The sequence below is a fragment of the Anser anser genome (genome assembly GCF_964211835.1).
Source record: "Anser anser genome assembly, chromosome: 6".
Lineage (NCBI taxonomy): Eukaryota > Metazoa > Chordata > Aves > Anseriformes > Anatidae > Anser > Anser anser.
The window spans coordinates 19,992,761-20,012,432 of NC_139726.1; the positions used below are offsets into that span (position 1 = coordinate 19,992,761).

Genomic DNA, 19,672 nt, shown 5'->3' on the forward strand with positions numbered 1-19,672 from the left:
TCCAAACAAAGGTGAGTGTGTTCACTGCTCACACTGGACACAAACCCAAATGTATCACTGTGACCAAACAAGAGAAAACAGTTGAAGAGTGGAAGGGAAAGAAACCTTCCACTGTTGTGGATCAGTCTCAACAGAATAAAATTTGCATTAAAAGGTTGTTATGAAAGGAGAGGGCATGACTTTCAGGTTGCCTAACAGTTGGAGCAGTTGTGAACTCCGTAGATGAAGGTACAAGCATCTGGTACAACTGAGCAAGGAATTCTGCCCAAAAATAGTATCCAATGCTAACATGAACAATAAATTCCTTCATTAAGTCACAACAAACACTTGCTTAACAGATTAATTAAAGAGGTCGTTTCATTTTGGAAACAGATCTGAAATGCACAAGATATGATGGTAAGCCATTAGGAATTGACGAACCTTCACACCTCTGAGTCAGGTTTTATGAACACACCAGCAGATAAACTGTGAAACTGGGTCAGGGGCTTTTCTTGACAAGCAAATGCTGAAACTGTGGGTAAAGACCAACAATACCAAAAAGAACCTAGCAGTGAAACATAGTCCTGAAATGTTTTCAACTATTTGATTGAACTGTTTCAAATATCACCTGGCTTTTTAGAGAGACCGGAGTAGAGGGAAGTGTTTGTTATTATGCTGAAATCTCTACATTGTAATAATTAATTACAGAAGTAAAATAACGCTGTTAAATTTGTTACATGCGGTTCTTAGTTTGCAGCCTTGCCCTGGCATTACATTCACCCTTCTACTGATCCCTGGTGGGCAAGTTCCAAGTTGGGGTTGGGTGAGAGGGTGGCACCAGCAAGTGGTGAGCATTTGGAGTCCTCAGCCAGGAGGAACATCACGTTCACGTTTATGATTTCTTCTCCACCCCCTCCCCCCCCCACCGGAATCTTCTTGGCTCATTTTTATGTTTGCTAACACGCTTTTACACTTTTCTCTTTCTTTCAGCCCGCAGCTCCGATTGCAAGCCTGTCACAACGCCACGTCCCCTCTGAGATGTGTCAGGTGCTGTTCCTTTGTTACCCCTGAAGGCAGTTCACCCAGCCCCAGGACAGCGCTTCCCGAGCCGTTTGCAGCCAGGAGCTCTCCGGGACGCAGCCCGCGGGCACCTCTCCGCACCGCCCTGCTCGGCGCTGTCACCCGGGCAGAACCGCGGGCAAAGCCGGCACCGGGGGCACCCGCTCCACCCGCGCCACCGCTGCTGCGGCTAAACCGGGTGGAACAAAGGTGCGGGCGAACTTCGGAGGCAGCGAGCGGGGCAGAGCCTCAGCTCCGACACCTCAATACATCGCCCTGCAGCGACGGCAGCGGGGGGCAGCGCGCTTACCGCAGGGGGCACGCGGCCGCCCGAGCCCCCCTTCCCGAGAGCCGCCCCGCGTCCGGGCGCCGCGTGCCCGCTGTGAGGGCGACGAGGGACCCGGGCAGGCTGCGGGGGGACCGGGACGGTCCGGGGGGGCGCTGCCCGCGGCGGGGCGGGGCGGGGCGGGGCGCGGCGGCCGTTGGGGCCGTTACAAGCCGTTGGGGAGCGGCCGCGCTGCCCGAGGCGACACCTGCGCCCCAACGCTTGCGGGCGGGCCCGGCTCCGGCCCGGATGGGGTCCGCCGGGAAAAATAATGCTAAGAATGGGTGCGATGGGAGTAACAAGCCCTCTCCCCGTTATTTTTTTTTCCTTTTTCCCCGAACAAAGCGCCCTGCCGCGAGGCTCGGCGCCCTGCGGACGCACGGGCAGGGCGAGGCGCGGCTCCCCCGGGCAGGGCATCCCTGGCCCCGGCCCCGGCCCCGGCCCCGCAGCCGGGGAAGGGCGAGACTGGCCCCAGGCGCACGCGTTCCCGTGGCCAGCGGCCGCCGCCGGGGACACAGCGCGCCCCGGGGGGCCGAGGAGGGGAGGACCCGTCCCGCGCAGCCCCGGCTCTGCGGGCTGCGCCCCGCGCTCACACCCGCGACGACCCCCGCCGCCCAGCCTCGGCTCCCCCCTCCCGGAAACGGCGCGGCCGGAGGGGCGGGCTCCCATTGGCCCTGCCCGCCGCACCCTCCCGCCTCCTCGGCGCTGCGCGGGCGGCGATTGGCCGCCGACCCTTGTCAGTCGGAGAGGGCGAGTCCCCCCGGCGCTCGGGCTGCGCTCTCCCGGGGCGGGCGCTGCTGCCGGGCGCCGCGGCGGCGGCTGGTGCGGCTGCGGGCGGAGCGGGGATGCCGGCGGCGGGGCGGCGGGCGGCAGCGGCACTCGCGGTCCGGCGCGGAGCGGCGTGCGGCCAGGCGGGCGAGCGCAGCCGGTAAGCTCCGGCCGCGGGGAGGGCGGATGGATGGATGGAGGGATGGATGGAGGGAGGGAGGGATGCCCGCCTCCGCTGCGCCTGGCGCCGGGGGGACCGGCGGCGGCACCGGCACGGGCGGGGGGCCCGGGGCGGGAGGGGGCGGTGTGTCCCGGTGCAGCCCCCCCACCGCCCTCTGCCGTGCCCTTCGGCGGCGGGGCGCGGCGCGGCGCAGCGGTGCCTCGTCCCGGTCCCCGGGCGGCAACTTGGGTACCGCGGCGAGGGGGCGATGCTCGCCCGGTGGGGCTCCGGCAGGCGGCGGAGCGAGCACCGGGGCGGGCGGCGGAGCGCCCCGCGCAGCAGGGCCCGCACCGCCGGGAGGTGCCCGAGCCCCGCGAGGCGTGGCCGCGGCCGCCCGGTGCCGCGCCTGGAAGTTGCGGAGCGGGGAGCGCGGCGGAAAGTTGGGGAGAGGGCGGCGGGACGGCGGCGGGGGCCGGGGGGTGCCGGGGGTGCGATCCCGCTGAGCCCCGCACGCTGTCGTTCGCCGTGCTGCGACCTCCTCCGCTTCCAGTGGTTGGAGGTGGTACTGGGAGGCTTTGGAGCGTTGTCTAATCTCGTTGATTTGGGAAAGAAAATAGCCTTTTAGGTGCTCTTCGTGGTCGCTGGTGTAAGCATGCGGAACCTCAGTTCGGTAGCGGTTTAAGGATCGTTAGGGCACTGCCGGACTAAGCAGCGGACCTGGTCCTTCGGTCATGGAAGTAAAGGGGAGTTGTGACATTGAGTCGGTAGGAAGCAAGCAGCATCTGAAATTAACAGCTGAAGAGAGTGGTCTCTGTTGTGTCTTGGTTACTTTGCATATGGTGACCTGGGCATTGCCATCATGAGGAAACCGCTTCATGTCTCTAGAAAACACCAGGAGCATTTCGTTCTAACTTTCGGAATCTTGCGTGCCTGTGAGCTTCCTTCACTGCTTTCTAGGCATGCATTGATTTGGTTCTCTCTTTCTCGATACGTAGCATTTCAATTCCTTAATTCAGTTATAAGGATGCATTTGGCCACGTGATGCACGACATGCGTTCAAAATTGGTAAAAATCATGTGATAGACGACAAGCATGAACACCCAGCATGAACCCGTTGTTACAAACAGCCAGCTGAGTGGGAAGTACTAGTAAAAGGTTAGAGGTGTTGAATTTATAACTGAGACAGACTAATACTGTTCCCTCCCTGCATACTTAGCCAATAAATATCTGTACTGGGAGAACATAAATGGCTAATGAAATTTCAGTTTCTTGTATATCACTTATTCTGGATGGATCCAGTAAAATGTCATATTGGCAAACCAGTTTTTCAGAAGCATCATTCAGTTACTTGAATCGATGTCTTTAGATTATGCTAGGTTAATTTAGATGCCTAGGGCAGAGAGTAATCCTGATCCAAGTAGCCATGACGCAATGTCTGAGATGCACTCAGTTGTGCCAGTCTGCCTCGTACCTCACCTATGTTTTTCTTGCATGGCTTCTTAGGAAAGAAAAAGCCAAATTTTATGGTGAGGATGAGTGGATTTTTTTGCAAGACTATAGACTGAAAATACCAACTTTCCTTTCCTATTGTGGATGATATACAGAATCTAAAAATCCAGTTTATGAATGGGTAATCTGTAAAACCTTCAGCACATGAGTAGTCTTTATTCGTGATACTTGTTTCCCTGGGATTGCTCTCAGGAGGATATGCATGCAGGAGAATGTATGCCACCATATTTGCTATGTAGCCTTTTTCTTAACTATTTAGGCAAGTTATTTTGATGGAGCTAGGCAAAACAAGTGACGTGTTTTTAGAAATACGTATTTACGTTTAGTTGAACTACTGAAGAGTTGCAGAAGATTGTAGAAAAGATGGATGATGCATCATCTTCTAGTTGTATTAGATCACACAAACAGTATACAGATCTTTTTCGAAAAGCTAATGTTGTTTCTGAGCTGCAGTTAAAATACTGACTTGTAGCTGTTCATAATGTCTCCAGAAAACGTAGTGACTGTAGACGCTGATGTATGGAAGCTCTGCAGAATTGGAGATAAGCAGAAGTATAACATGCCTCTGCATCCAAGTGTTCCCTGTGCCGCTTACTCACAGGCTTCAGATGTTTCCAAATGGTGATAGTATCTGCTGCTGCCTAGCACTGCCATAGCCGTATGTAAATGCCCAAGACTGCTCTTCTTTGCTTCCCATGTCATCAGTGAATGCTTCCCAATGAAGTTAACAAAGGAGGCTCTTAAACAAGATGTGGGAATTCAGCTGCTGAGGCTGAGGATGTAGATCTTCAACAGAGTATAACAGAGGGCGAGAGGTGAAGATGGGCAAGTTGTTCTTTGACTGATGCTCAGTCAGGCAGGAGTGAATTTCAGCAGAGCTGTGCAGACTGCAGTTGTGTTGGTGGCTGAGATCAGCTTTCTAGAGTTCATCCAGGAGAAACAAAAAATGTATGGACTCTCTCCAAGCTTTGGGCCTGCTTGGGGATGGTATTAATGCAGAGGTGTGTCAAGGTGTGATGATGAATACGCCTCATTTACAAGCACACCTCTCTTCTTGTATCACTACCTAAAACGTAAAATTACTAGATATTTTGCATGTATAGTGTGTGGTGGACACTTTTTTTTTTAATTCCTCCTTCATTCTGAATTTTCTAGCTCTCAATTTATCCTGCCAAACTATTGGGAATAACCTAAATATCTGCAATAGTTACTCATCAAAAGTGTACTTTATTATTCCCTTATGAATGAAAATGCATAATTTTAATGCATATATAAATGTATAATTTAATGTGTAACATATGTATTTCACAAATATACATAGTGATACATTACGTGTGTACTCTTTCCTTTTGAATAACAACAAATTACCAAATACTGGAGAGGGAGCTGATGGTAAGGGTGAAGAATACATTATACAATTGAACCCACGTGAGGATTCTGTTGAGCTCTATTTTTTTATTTCTACGGAGTGCTGCCAGCATACCTTCTCCCTTTGCATATGGTGTTGTGTATTATCCATAGCCTCAAAATACTTCAGTTATAATGTGCCTCCAATTTCATGTATACATACTTTCTGTAAAAGAGGGTGGAAAATACCCTATAGATACTGGCTTTCACCCTCATTTTTTTAAGGCTGCTGAGTACCACTAAGTTGTAACTCTTACTACATCTTGAGATTTACTGTAGTAAAAATGTGAACGACTTACGTGCCTAACCTTGCCTCCTTTGGAGCTATTCTGCAGTTCTGCTGTTTGAGGAACCGATGTTTGTTTCTTTTGTCCCTCAGCAGGTGGCTACATTTTCACTGAAATAGCTGGTCCTGCTGTGGAACAACATCTGTGACTTTGTGGGGGTCACATTGGCTGGAATAATTCAAATATTTCCTCCTGGGTCTGACCCTTCTTTTTGCTTAAAGATATAGTGCTAATTTCATGCTTAGCATAGGATATATGTTAGAATGTATACTGAAGGTCTCCTGTTACTCAGGTTTGAGCCATATCTTTCACAGCAGATAAGAAGCAGGGGTGTAGCCTTTTGTGTGTGTGTACGTGCTCTGTAAGAGCTTAAAAGAAGATACTTTAGAAAACTGAAGCTAAGAATATAAGGACAGAAGGAAAGCTGTATTGGGTCAGACCAATGGGCTCTGAAACTCGGGGTTCTGTCTCCAGCAGTGTCATTAAGAGATGCTTTTTAGGGGCAATACATAGACCTGGCTACTTCATGTAGTCTGTTCCCTTACACTCTCAGCATATTTAGTTTTTGTATTAGGGATGGTGAGTGTATCGCTGCTTAGTGCTTTTAGAGCCCATTTACGAACTCGCAGTCCAAGAATTGTCTAATTTTTCAAACTTGCTGATGCTCACTGCTTTTACAACATTCTGTGAAGGCAAGTCCCTGCAGTTTACTACTAACTTTGTAAAGAAGCACTCCAATCTCTTTTAAACTAATCTCTTGCTAGTTTCATCAAATATCTCCTAGCTCTTGTACTGGAGGATTTGGCAAGCAGAAGTTTTACATTAGTTTATTCACCCCCCTCGTGGTTTGATCAAATCTTACTTCAGCCTTCTCTCCAGCTGAAGAGCCTCTTCAGTCTCTCTTTCTAAGGCAGGCACTCAGTCTTTAGATAATTTATTTGCCCTTCTCTGACTCCAGTTTGTCCTTCTTAAGATTCAGAGACCAGAACTTCACCCAGTATTTGAGATGTAGGTGCACCAAGGTTGTATAAATGTCCCATCTTGTTCCAAGTGCCTTTCCTGTGCATATCCTAGCCCAACATTTGTTGGGCATATGTTTTTTGATTTTTTTCTGGTTGCTGTTGAACATAAAACTGATAATTCCAGGGATCTGTAAATCATAATCCCTAGATTTCTTTTGAGTCAGCATGGTGCATGCACAATTTTGATTATTTTTTCATTATATGTATTAGCTTAAATGTATCTATACCAAAACTAATGTGTAATTTTTTTGTCTGCTCTCTAAGTTTTATGAGGTATTTCTGGAGTTCTTTCCCATCAGAATGGCATTAGTTCCAATACAACTTTTTGTCTTTGTCCTAATTTTACAAACGGTATCATTCCTTAAGAGTTTTTTCACATGCACACCTGATGGCTGAGAGGGATAAAAGTGACATGGTAGATCAGTCAAAGTATTTAAAGATCTAAAACTAGTTTGTATATAAGTGAAGCTTTGCCTTTTTTCTTTTTTTTCCTTTTTTTTTTTTAATATCAACAAACATGAGCTCAGAAGAGTAACAGGTTAAGGCTGTGTCAACAAACCCACACCAGGTAAAAAGAAAAACTCTGAAAGATGCCATTCGTAGCACTTAATCCAACTGCACTGATTGGGGAAATGGGAATGGCGGTATATGGCATTTGATCCACATTGATTGCTGTTAAGATTATGCTTAATTAAAACCAAAGAAGCTTTTAAAAATATTAGAGTGCAAAGTGACGTTTACTCGAATAACTTTAATCCTTTCCATGCCTCTCTACAGATTCACTACACAACAGTCTTAACTCCACTATCATCTAATTAATCACCTCCCATTTGTGTGCTGCATTTCACAGTAACATGAAAATTATGAGCAAAGCTTCCCCCTGCCCCCCTTCCCAGTTTCATTAGAGGTCAGGCTGGAAGCCCACCATGTAGAAAGGATCTCTTCATGTTCCTTGTTCAAAAACAGGCTCCTCATTTGATATTCAGAGCATGTCACTTAAAAGAGCTGCTGCATTGCAAACAGCATTGAGAGTGAGATTTAAAGAAACATTAGAAATGTATTATTAGTGTGCTGCATTATTGCTTGGTGTTACTTAGTAATAAATGTGGTTTCACAGCAGCATAAGTAACTCCAACTGCTGTCTGTGATGATCGTGTCTTCCCTTTCTCCCATTCACGTGACCCCATCCTTCTGCTGTGCCAGCCCCAACCCTTTGCAGAACCACTTCAGCGCATTAATCTGGCAGAAAGACGACAGCTCCCCCCCACTGGCCCCATGGTTTAAAAAACAAAACAAAACAGCAAACCACTTTCTGCCAGCTTGAATCTGCTTCACAGCAGACCTTATGAAGGGTGATGAAGGGAGGGAATGGAATGATGAAGGTAAATGCAAGGGGAGAGCAAGATGGTTGACAGGCAGCAGTTAAATTGGCTTATGCAGTTGTCAAACCACAGCCTGAAGTGCTGTTCTGTTCCTTGATTTATTGTTGTTAAAGTACTTGGCAGAATCACAGGCCTATTTTAGTAGTCTACCTATTGCTTTGTTAATTAAAATATTTAGTTTAAGGAATTATATTTTACATCCTTTAAAGGCCCCAGCTGTTCTACTATCCATTGAGGTCATCTGCTGAGTAAATCTGGCTGTCTAAAAGATCACGCTACCAGCTGTAGTTATTTGCAGCAATTCTTCTTTCATTTTGTTTTCTACCATAATAGTTCTCCAGATCAGGCTCTTCATATTAGCATGCATTCAAGTGTGTAACAAACATAATATTTCTACTATTGGAATTTAGTAATGTGTGGTCACAGGTCCTGATCTATTTAAAGGGTGCTGTTTGCCAGACTCTGTAGCAACCAAGACAAGGCTGTGGTTTGCTGCAGAAAAAGGTTTTGGTTGATTGCTTTTGCATGGTACGCTGAAAACTCACCTAGTGTTACTTCATGACAGGTGGGGTGATCCTGGCCCTGTCTATGATAGCTGCTCAGTCATGGTCAGCTTTGTATTAGCTGATACTGCTCAAGATTGGTTTAATGTGGAATAGTGAGTTCATGATAGTCTGCAAGGATGTCAGCAGTGGACATAAATGCTTGTTAGCGCATAGTCATGTGTTTTTGAGTGCTTACAGGGTGCGTAGTGTTAATTGATGAATCTGTGCTGAATGAGTTTAGAAGCATGCTGATAGAGTAGTGCCACTTAACTGCTTATCTGCCTTAAACAGACTATCAGCATAAAGTGGAACTTGTCTTCCACTGTTTACTTTGACAGTATCTTCTTGTGCTAAGATGTAAGCAGTTGTTCATCTAACGTTTTTATAAGATACTTAGGAATCATCAGGAAAATTTTTGTATGTTTGTCCCTATGAAAAATTACTTTCCTGTGGCTAGGGCACATGTGGCTTTCATGGGCATTAGAGTGGTTATGTTAATTAATAAAGTAACCACAAAGTCTAGGGAAGTCATGTATTGCTTAATTGAGGTCACCTAGAAACCATCTCTTTCAGAATTTGAAAACTCTAGGAAAGGACTTCTTTTTTTTTTTTACTAACACAGTAAAAGTAAGCAACATACAGATGCTAATGGAACTTGTCTTCCCTAAAGTACGTCCCTCTTTTCCGTCTAGTCACTCAGCTGAGTTCCTACGTGCTTTCATTTCACTATTAGGGGTTTGAGGTGATTGTCCCGTGGTGAGACTTCTGATACCAGCAAACAGGTACATTATGTCTGAGGAAGTCCATATGGACTTTGTACAGTTGTCAGTGAAATGAGGACTCAGACCTATCATAACTTCTGTATAAAACTTTCTGGACTCGGGTGGCTTCAATTTTGGCTACAAACTGCCCTACAAAATTCTGGATCAAATTTAGAGTATATACTATCCAGAATTATTGTGAATGCAGTTCTTTCTAGCAAGAAAGAGTTTTTCGTGGTTTCTCACGCTGTTATAGACCTACCCAAACTTTTAAAAAATGTCCTTTGCCCATCTTTCAAACTTGCTTAACTGGGATGTTACTGGACCAATATGAATGGAGCCAGGTTACTTCTATGCAACAAGCACTTGCTTGAAAATTATTTTCAGTGACACTTGTAGCAACATGGCTTTAAGCAGCTATATTATGAATGGTACATGAGTTTAAAGGTGTTCTTTAATTCTCACAGACATAGTATGTGTTTGTAGATAGAAAGAAGCACTTATTATCCTGTATGTAGAAACATCGTAGAATAGAATCATAGAATCGTTTACGTTGCAAAAACCTCTAAGATCATCTGGTCTGACCTTTAAACTAGCACTGCCAAGTCCAGCAATAAACCACATCACTTACCACTACATCTATGGGATTTCTGAAGCCCCCCCCCTCCTTTTGAGGGGATTGTGACTGAACTACTTCGCTGAGCAGGCTGTTCCAATGCTTCACAACCCTGAATAAAAGATACAGCAATTAGTACCAGAATTAAATTTTCTTATTAGTTGTATGACAAATTATTTTAGTAGTTCTTGTTTCTTTATAGTCTTTGAGACTGAGTTATCTGCAGAACAAGTAAAATTTCTATGCAATGCAGCAGAGACACGCTGTCAGATTTGGCTCCCCGATTCTCTGCTGCTGTGAACATCGGAGCAGATTTGCTTAGGCCAGAGAAGAGGAAGAGCAGTTGTCCTGGCTGGATATCGTGGATCAGTTTCCAAATCACGTTCTGGCCACTGTGTGCTATAAGTAATTGGTCCCAACAGCTGGAGAGCAGCCAGGAGAGCCAGCTGAGATCTGCTGGGTCTGAAGGAGCTCTGAGACAAGCAGGCGTTGGGTGGTACTTGTACTTGCTTGGATGGGTGAAACTCAAGGCTGCTACAGTTTGGTCCCCTAAGAGCCTGCCAGAGAGCATCAGCCCAGGCTGCCTTGGTTCAGAAGACACCATAGGGTCAAGTAGCTCTTAAATGGCTTCATTTACAGAGTGGAAACCTCATGCACCTAAGGACCTGGCCTAGCGTTTCCACAGCAATGATAAAAATGCTGGTCAGAACTTCAGTTTCACATGTGTACTACCTGTGATTCTGTAATTGGTTTGGTTTTGTACATGTTACGTGCCAGGATTTCATAAGTAACTGGATGATGTTTTGCCTGATTTGCCAAGAAGGGCATAGTATTAATTAAAGCTTTTGTTATTTGAAGGGCTACTTTGGGGGGGGGGGGGGGGGGGGGGGAGGGATTTGTTGGAAAGCAGCAGTGTTAAACTTTCATAACTGATGGCTACATCTTTCCTATGTAAAATGGTACAAATTGTTTTAGTCACTATGGTGGCTAGATAAGAACATAGTTACAGTACTAGTTTATCTCATATTGCATATTAAAATTTCTGATTATTCTTTCTGTCTAGAAAGACAAAAAATTCTAGTCTTTAAACAATTCTGATGGGTGGTAATATGAAAAATGATTAGAAGAACCATGGAAAAGTGCGGGATTTAGAAAATCAGTAACAAACGCTTGACTGTTCAAATTGAAGACTTACAACTAGAAAAACACATTTTTACAAGTAAAACTTAGGCTAGACGTTTTTCAATGAGATGCAGTGACACGCTTAAAGACAAATAGATTTCCTAACTGTGTAAGTAATATAACAATGTGTTGTAATGAAAATTCAGGAGGTGTTCCCTATAAAGCATAGCACTAATATTTCAATATTCCATATTCCAGTATGGAAGTGATTAAATTGCTTTACAAGGAAAAGTTGGTACCACAGTAGCAAAGAATATTACAAGCTAATGCTGCCTCTATCTGAAGATGTATTGTTTTGTAGTAATGAAATATTGTAATAAACTCAACCACCTCTAGAGAAGAACCTCAGCTATAGCTCTCTGGAGTTATTCTTCAAACACGATTATTATTCTGCATAAATAACTTTTATGTAATGAACAGTTACAATAAACAGAACTGTAACAATGAAATGACCATATTCAGAGTTAACAAATACATAAAAGGTGGGCTATCTATCTACGTATACAAGTATGTAGATAGAAATAAAGAAGGGAAAAAAAAAAAGGAAAAGAACAGGTTTAAAGATCTTTGATATCCAGGTGAGTTTCATATTAAATCCTAATCCAAAGCCCACTGGACTAACTGAAACAATTGTTAAGACCTCAGTTAATTTCAGTTGGCCTTGAGTTCTCTACCCTCTTCCATGAGAGTGCAAAGCCAAGATTTCCCTGAATTTCAGTGAATCCAGTTTTCAGGATTTAAGTAGTTCATACATCTTCAGTGCATTTAACAGCTTTCTCTTGAACACAGCCTTGCAAGGACTTACAGTTTCCTTTTCCCCAAACACTGCAATCTGTAGGTTCATCAGGATTCTCTCTGTACTATTTCATATTTGTTTTATCAGGGCTTATGAGGATTTGCTTCTATAGTATTTGTTTACTGTCAGGAACATTTTATTTAGTGTTTGTACTATGTTCTGGGAAAGCTAAGAGAGAGCAATGAAGACTTTTGTGTGAGTTTGGGCTAGAAATGCAAGTTGCCAGTGTGGTTAATACTAAAACTGACACACATTCCAATGTTTTATAGGAGTTTAAAATTCTCACAGGAAAGGAAATTTTATATTTGTTTTTTAGATCATTCAGCCAGATTTCTCTTTAAATGGTGCCTTCCAAACAAAACAGCAATAGTCTCTTCTCCATTTAGTGCTCAAGACATTTAGCTTAGTATTAATGGGAGTTTTGAATATGCATCGAACAGAAGGTATAATTCAATATTCAAGAGAATAAAGCAGAGAGATGATGGCAAAGATCAGATGAATAATATTTTTCCCAACCTATGGTAATCTTTTTTTGTTCTTTTTTTATAAGGGGTAAAGCTATGACACTTAGTAATATCTTTAATTCTAAAACATTTCTTTTTCTCTTTTCCACAGCACCTTGTATACTGTACTTGGCATCTTCAACCAGTTGAACCTTCTTTCTTTACTACACTGCTTTTCTTTCTTTTATTTAACAAAAGGTGTACAAATTATCATTAAAAAAAAATGGGGGGGGGGGTATGCTTGGTTCTGAAAAGGTTGTCTGAGGAGAAAGCATTCCTAGGAAGTGTGTGTGTGTGCATACATAACGTATGATTACTTGTTTTTTGTCTGAGTGTGAAGTACGAAAAAATATTTTTTTACTCTTTCGTCTTCTGATCTAACTGGATTTTCATACGTAGAAAGGCATATTATATGAATATAGTGCTTTCTTCCCTTCAAATAAAAAACTCTTCCATCATTTGTGGACTACGTTTAACCCAGTTATTTCTTGTTATGAGGAAACAATGAACTCTCCTATGGAGTGTGAAGACAACTGTACAAAAAGGTGTGACCAAGAATTTTGGTGACGGTTATTAGCTTAAAAGGGAAAAAGCTTTCCCTCTCTTCTTGCTATGTCATACCTTGTGTATTGGCATGAGAATTGTTCTTTTGATTAGGTCATTAAAATATTTACAGAAGACCTGACCTTGTGTCATGTTTTTGGCTGGGATAGTGTTAATTTCCTTTGCAGAGGCTCACACAGTGCTGTGTTTTGGATTTTTGATGAAAATAGCGCTGCTAACACACCGATGTTTAGCTGTTGCAGAGCAGTGCTCACACAGAGCCAAGGACTCTCAGCTGCTCGTGCTGCCCTGCCAGTGAGGGGGCTAGGGGTGCACCAGGAGCTGGGAGGGGACACAGCCAGGACAGGTGGCCCAGACTGGCCAAAGGGACGTCCCACACCCTGTGGCATCGTGCTCAGCAATAACAGCTGGGGTAAGGAAGGAGGAAGGGGGGACGTTTGGAGTGATGGCATTTGTCTTCCCAAGAAGCCGCTACGCGTGTTGGGCCCTGCAGTCCTGGGAGCGGCTGAACACCTGCCTGCCGATGGGAAGCAACGAATGGATTCCCTGTTTTGTTTTGCTTGCTTGCACAGCTTTTTCTTTATCTGGTCAACTGTCTCTGCGTCACCCCATGAGTTCTCGCACTTCTACCTTTCTGATTCTTGCCCCCATCCCACTTAGGATGAGTGAGCGGCTGGGTGGTGCTCAGCTGCCCACTGGGGCTAACCCACAATACCTCGCAGACCTAAAACACATAAGCTGACAGAAATGTCAGCAGAAACTTTGTTCATGAAATGAGAATCTCACTGAAATAAAGACTGTGCTACTACTAATAACACTTTGCATCAAGCATACATTATAATAGCAGGTACACCAGATTCAACTCTCTCATGGAAATGCAGTTTGAACTCTAGCATTTTACCCAATGCAGAAGTTATGAATACCCGGCTCTAATGGAAATTATTGGAAATGCTTTTTTTTTTCTTCAGTGCTAGTCAGTTACCAAGTGACACTGAAGATGATTACTTTCCTTCAAGAATTTAGCTTGTCATATAGCAGTCTTCTAGCTAAGACACATTTCAATGGCATTTTATTAAACATGCCAACTTCTGCATAGCTTTTGACTTCTGGTGGCAGTGACATATGACTTAGAAAACATGTCTGCTTCACAGAGTCACATGGTCTCCAGGATCATGTTCTAGAGTTGTGTTAAAACTTGGCATGAATTTGTATGTGAATTTTATTTGCATTTGTTCAGGGTCAGTTTCCATAAAGGGTTGCAAGGAGGATGCTTAAAGGGTAGTCGCATGCAAGTGATCCTATACTTTTTATCAAAGAGGTTATCAGTCAGCAGAGGGGTTGTTTATTGTCTTTTCCTGATGTACTGAAAGGACAGATTGCATTCCCTCTAGAGTTCTGTAGCAGTTGCAAAGATGGATAGGATTTCCTAAAGGGAAAGGCTAAGTCTGCTCTGCATTTGCTGTTTGAGTTGCTGTTGTCTGGGGCTAACAGGTGCTGGTTTCTCCTCTGTCCTGGAATTGCTGTCTGTGACCATCTGCAAGGCTGTGTGCCAGTGGAAGATGATGTAGATCCTAAATTGTTAAGCCTTTATAGGATTTCTCTTCTGAATTGATAAAGCTGAGTGCATGTGCTTATTTTTAGACCACTTGTAACTGAAACACATATGTTTCACAGCAGGATAGAAAGGGTACAGGAGAGCTGCTTAGGCACAACTAGCAGTTTTGAAACCACGAGTGTCCTGGGCTGTGCACCTTTTTAAAAATAATGTTGCATAAGAGCTGTTTTTTGAAGGTTTTCAGTAGGGGCTTTTCAGTTGACTGTGGTAGTGGTGACAAGTTTGACATCTGTAAAACATGAGCTCATCCTTTTCTCCAAAAAACAAACGCAGCACAAGGAGCAGCATCTTAAATAATCTCCTCTATGCCAATGTGTTTTATTTATCTTATAACTTAGTGTCAATGCCTGGTGAGTGAACCTTATGCACATGCTTTATTTTTTGTGTAGTTACGTAGTAATCACATGATGTTTTTTGCACATTAAAATGTTTTTTTAGGGTTGATTTAAAATTGCCAGCAAGAGTGACAGTTGCAGTGCTTTTTATTTTTGATGTGGACAAAATGTGCTGTAAACAACTTTAAATGAACACAACTGCACTGAAACTCTACCTTCGCCACGGGCAAAGATACCAAATGACCCCTGTACGAGAAGCAACATAATTACCTGGAGCCCCTTGAATGTTAATTGGCCCAGCTGAGAAGATATGGCTGTGTAAGAATAGTGTAACACCTGAACTGAGTCACTGGCCTCTTCACTGAACCCAGAGTCAGACATAAAAATGACAAGATCCTTAAAGTCCTATGTTGAAGTAGAATACAACATTTCTGTTAGCCTGGCTGCCTGTAAAAGCTCAATTAAAATTTCTTCAGTGTTTATAGCTTTCGTGTGTATCAGTATTAGGTAGAGACAGCAAGAAAGAAAATGAATTAATGGACATTATTTTGGACAAAACTGTTTCTCTAATGTTCCTTAAAATATTTGCTGTTCGGAAGAAAAAAAGAAAATGGAACTGTAATTTAATAAAGAATATTTGCCAATATTAATTCTAGTTAGGTTTGGAATATGCTCTTTTGGGAAAAGTTGGAAATTCACCTTAAATATAATTAGAACATATTAGATATTGTGATTTGGCTGGGTATCTCTCTCTAGAGACCAGATTAAATTATTTGTTCTAATGTTCACTAATGTCATTCCAGCCCCATGCGTGTGCACACAAAAATCAGTGTTGTAGGCACTTGCTTTTCTTTTGCACTGTGAATCCACTACTTTGTTTAAAAATAAAAAGCTCATGGCAATTAATGGTATACAGCCCTTTACATGTATATAGCATCTTTTAGCCAGTGATTTCTTCATTCTACAAGAACCTTGTATTTCAGAGTTGGAAACTAATGCAGTTCTATAAAAATGTAAAATATTTTTGTAAAAGTTATTCCTCGAACATCTAAAATTTAATAGATTCTGTACTTACTGCTGTATCACAAGCTTGATATAATTCTTTTTGGCAGGAAAATAATTTTTTTTTAAAGCTCTAGAGGTTGTCTCAAAAAGCTATTATGTATGTTGTATTTTTTTATATCTAGATATATATTTTACTGTATTATTACACTTAAGATAAATTTTAGACCTTACTCAGAACAGACACCAAAATCTGCACATCACTGCAAATGTGTAAGTTTGGTCTAGTTATCACCATCGGTAAGAGCACTGATGCTAGAAGGTCAGAGGAAAAAGGATAACTTCACAAACTGTTGCAGAGAGCCTCTCTTCATCACAGGACCTTGGCTTTTGAGATGCTGAGGGACTCAACCACTAGGAAATAGACTTCGCATAATGTACGATCAGTGCTTGCTATCATTGTCTGCAGTTACTACCACTATGTAAAGTATATCAGTCTAATAAAGAGAATCCAGTCGTGGTACCTACTCTAACCCACAGTACAGAATGCCTGAAGTCAGTTTGACATTGTGTGTTGTGAAGCCCAATTAATGGTCCAGGTTCAAACCAACTGGTACCAGAGGGTTTAAGAGATGCATCCTCTAGTTCAGCCTTCCCCTTCTCAGCACCTTCCTCATCATTTTTTTGGTTCATCACTAGGTCCCTGTCCAGCAGTACGATACTGAACTGGCTGTTCACTGAATGTGCTGGCCTCAGCAGCCTGGATAACGTCCACCTTTATGTGGGGAGGATGCAGTATGCTGTCACGCCCTCCCTCCTGGCAGAGGTCTGAAATTGGTGCCATTTGGTGGAAGGTTCTGTTGATTTGTGGAGGGGTAATTAGCTGCTGCTATTGAGTTTTTTCAGTTAAAATATCTTCTGGTGTGTTAAATGAATACAAATTTCACATTGGTCACATCTTCCTATTCGTTAAGTGTGATGTAAGCATGAGGCTGGTGTTTGAAAGCAAGGAGTAGTAATTTCTGGCTTTCCCCAGAAAGTTCATTTAAATAGACTTTTGAGGTAACGTAGGAAGCAATAGTCCATTCAAAAGCATGTAGTCCTTTGAAAGTATGTGCAATCCCATTCAGTTTGTGAATGAAGTCCAACCAAAAGACAGTCTTCCTGATGTTCCACAAAATAAATCATGTCACTCTTACCAGCATACTAGCAGTTTCATTTCCCATATAAAATGTATTTCTAGTTTATAACAATATTATAAGTCTATTATAAATGGTTAGTTTTTATTGATAATAAATTTCTCATGTTGGAAAAAAAAAATAAAAAGAAGAGTTCTTGATGCTAAAATTACTGAGGGTGGGGGTTTTGCAAGAGGCAAAACATCAGTATTGGAACCCAAACAAGGCAAAGGGCTAAAACTGCATCTTAAGGACCATTAGTCGGAATAATTTGAGCTGACAGTAGCCAAGATTCTTTTATATATGAAGTTCATAAAATAGCAAGTTGGTTTCTTCAGATAGGAAAAATACGTAAAGGGGGAAATTTTTGCTGCAGTTGCTAGGGAGCAGCTTATACTATGTCTGTGGGACATAATGGGAGTCATCTGTGAAATGTGCTACGCTGATAATTTATCTCAAACTGGTTAGAGCTGTGTATTATATTCACAGAGCACATCTCCTTGTACAAAATAAGATGATGAGATGGATGATGTTAGTGATGTTAGGTGACAGAGCCACTATGGTATACAAGGTACAGTACACGTGTCAGTAGGCTGTCAAGAGCATGTCATTCCTAAATGATTCATAGGTGGGGGCATGATTAGGTGAGCAGAAAATTAATACGTTGGATAGATGGGAGGAATGAACAGACAACATGAGCAGAAGAAGAACCTGTATTTCGGTCTGTTTGATAGCTCTGGGAATGAACAAGGTCCTGAGAATCCCAGGTTGCGTATTCCTTTTTCAGACAAGCTCATTGACTGGAAGTCTCTGTTGCAAGTACGATGTTTAACAAAAAATGAGGCAGGGAAATCTTGGGGGACTTGATGCACCCTGTTCAACAGTGGTTACTAATGCATCTGGGAAAACAACTGCTTAGTTATGAAATGCCGACATCTTTAGTAGAAACCTTTATAATTACTTGGCTATTGAACTTCATTATTTTCTTCAAAAACTGTCAGATTTTAAGCTAGTCATACTATGTCATACACTAGTGATAGGATAAGGTGTAAAAGACGGGAGATTTGGATTAGATATTAGGAATAAGTTCTTTACTCAGAAGGTTATGAGGCACTTGAACAGGTTGCCCAGAGAAGGTGTGGATGCCCCATCCCTGGAGGTGTTCAAGGCCAGGTTAGATAGGGCTGTGAGCAACCTGGTCTAGTGTGAGGTGTCCCTGCCCATGGCAGGGGGGATGAACTAAGTGATCTTTAAGGTCCCTTCCAACCCAAACCATTCTGTTATTGTATGTTATCTGGGAGATTATCATGCTGTCATTTGACTTGATTTTTGTTGAAAATGCAGCCTTAACAGTTTGGTATTCTTAAAACTATAAATGAGATAACCATAATATTTCCTTTTTTTTTTTTTTTTTTTTTACAGTATTAAGCATTTACAAAAAATATCCAAATACTATAAAAGGTTTTCATTTCAATATATTTAAAATTTCAAAAATATTTTTTCCTTATTGAATCAAGACAGTGATACTGTCTTGAAGCTTAAATTAATTGCTTCACTCCTTTGAGCGATGATGCATTTTTCTCACATGCTGTACATAGAGATCAAGTGTGTTTTCCTCAGCAATTACTGCATTTGTTCAAAGTGAATTAGAAAATCAAAAATGTTAGGAACTCTCTTTAATGAGATGATTAAAGAACCAGGCAAGCAGTCTGATGTTCAAATGAAAATGAAAGGTATTTCTTAGCATTTTTTGGCCGTGCAAGAATTCAGATAAGACACTAGTTGTGCTCTGTGGTTAAACTGCCATAAAGGTTTGCAGTCTCTAGGAATGTTGTTTGGCATATGTTTATAGTTACTCAATCAGTTTTACCTTTCTGGGCTCAGCTGCCTTGTTCTGAAGGATACTTTCAATAAGCAACCTTGCTGAAAGCTGTCTGAAAACATGATGTTATTCCTAACAGGAGTTTGAAACCCAGTAGACCTGGCCTTAACAAAACTTTGTGATTATTGACTGATACATATTATCAAAATGCAATTGAAATTAATGAAGTTGTGATGGTGTACACTAGCAAAAGATCTTTTCCCCTCCAAAAAATCATATTTTTCTTTTTGCAGATTATTAACTTCTCCAACTTTTTCCAAATGTTAGGGTTTATTCTTCTCTACTCAACCTTTGGGTAACTGACTCTTCCTTTAAGGCCTCCTTCCAACAGGTCTAAGTTCTGTAATTTTTCATCATTTTTTTTTGTTTTTGTTTTTATGTTGTGTTTTTTTTGTTTGCTTCCCAAAGAGATCTTCGGGTATTGAAGTAAAATCTCTAATTGATTCCAAGGGCTCTGTCCACTGTTCAGACTTTGTGCATTGCCTTCTTTTGAATAGATTGGATCCAGACACATTGTACTGAGAAACATTTCCTTAATTAAAGAAATGCTCCTTATTTAATAAAATGCAGAAACCTTTCCTGGAAAAAATTATCTTTTTCTATTATTCTCTTTTTTCATAATTGATTTCTTTCTGGCTTATATTATCACAGTCATTAATTATTGTCGTGTACGTTTACATGAAATTCATTTAATTGTTTGGGTTTGCTCTTATGAATGAAACTTGTAAAATTAGTCACTCCAGAAGGAAAAAGGACTAGACACAGTTGCTATTGTATATAGTCCTCTACTATTGC

At 42.5% G+C, this 19,672-nt stretch overlaps 2 protein-coding genes across 43 annotated transcripts in view; one reads left to right on the forward strand and one right to left on the reverse strand.

Annotated features, from left to right (window-relative positions):
• Positions 1–613: 613 nt before the first annotated feature.
• Positions 614–19,672, forward strand: part of B3GALT1 (beta-1,3-galactosyltransferase 1) — a 206,147-nt gene continuing 187,088 nt past the window's right edge. For 25 of the 42 annotated variants that reach the window (XR_014586229.1, XR_014586230.1, XR_014586231.1 and 22 more), the window contains exon 1: positions 617–2,291. Coding sequence is in view for 9 of the 42 variants with exons in the window: in XM_083842416.1 (XP_083698542.1) it covers positions 1,635–2,291 (657 nt within the window). In the remaining 33 variants the exon portion in view is untranslated. Of the gene's footprint in view, positions 2,292–19,672 lie in introns of all 42 variants that reach the window. The other 17 variants (XR_014586252.1, XR_014586223.1, XR_014586224.1 and 14 more) reach the window with 5 other exon arrangements.
• LOC310901875 (uncharacterized protein) overlaps positions 2,387–19,672 on the reverse strand; it is a gene marked incomplete at its 5' end in the record, with an annotated part of 188,503 nt that continues 171,217 nt past the window's right edge. Inside the window, one exon of the mRNA XM_083842445.1 lies at positions 2,387–9,932. Coding sequence (XP_083698571.1) covers positions 9,828–9,932 — 105 coding nt within the window. The 3' untranslated portion in view covers positions 2,387–9,827. The remainder of the gene's footprint in view (positions 9,933–19,672) is intronic.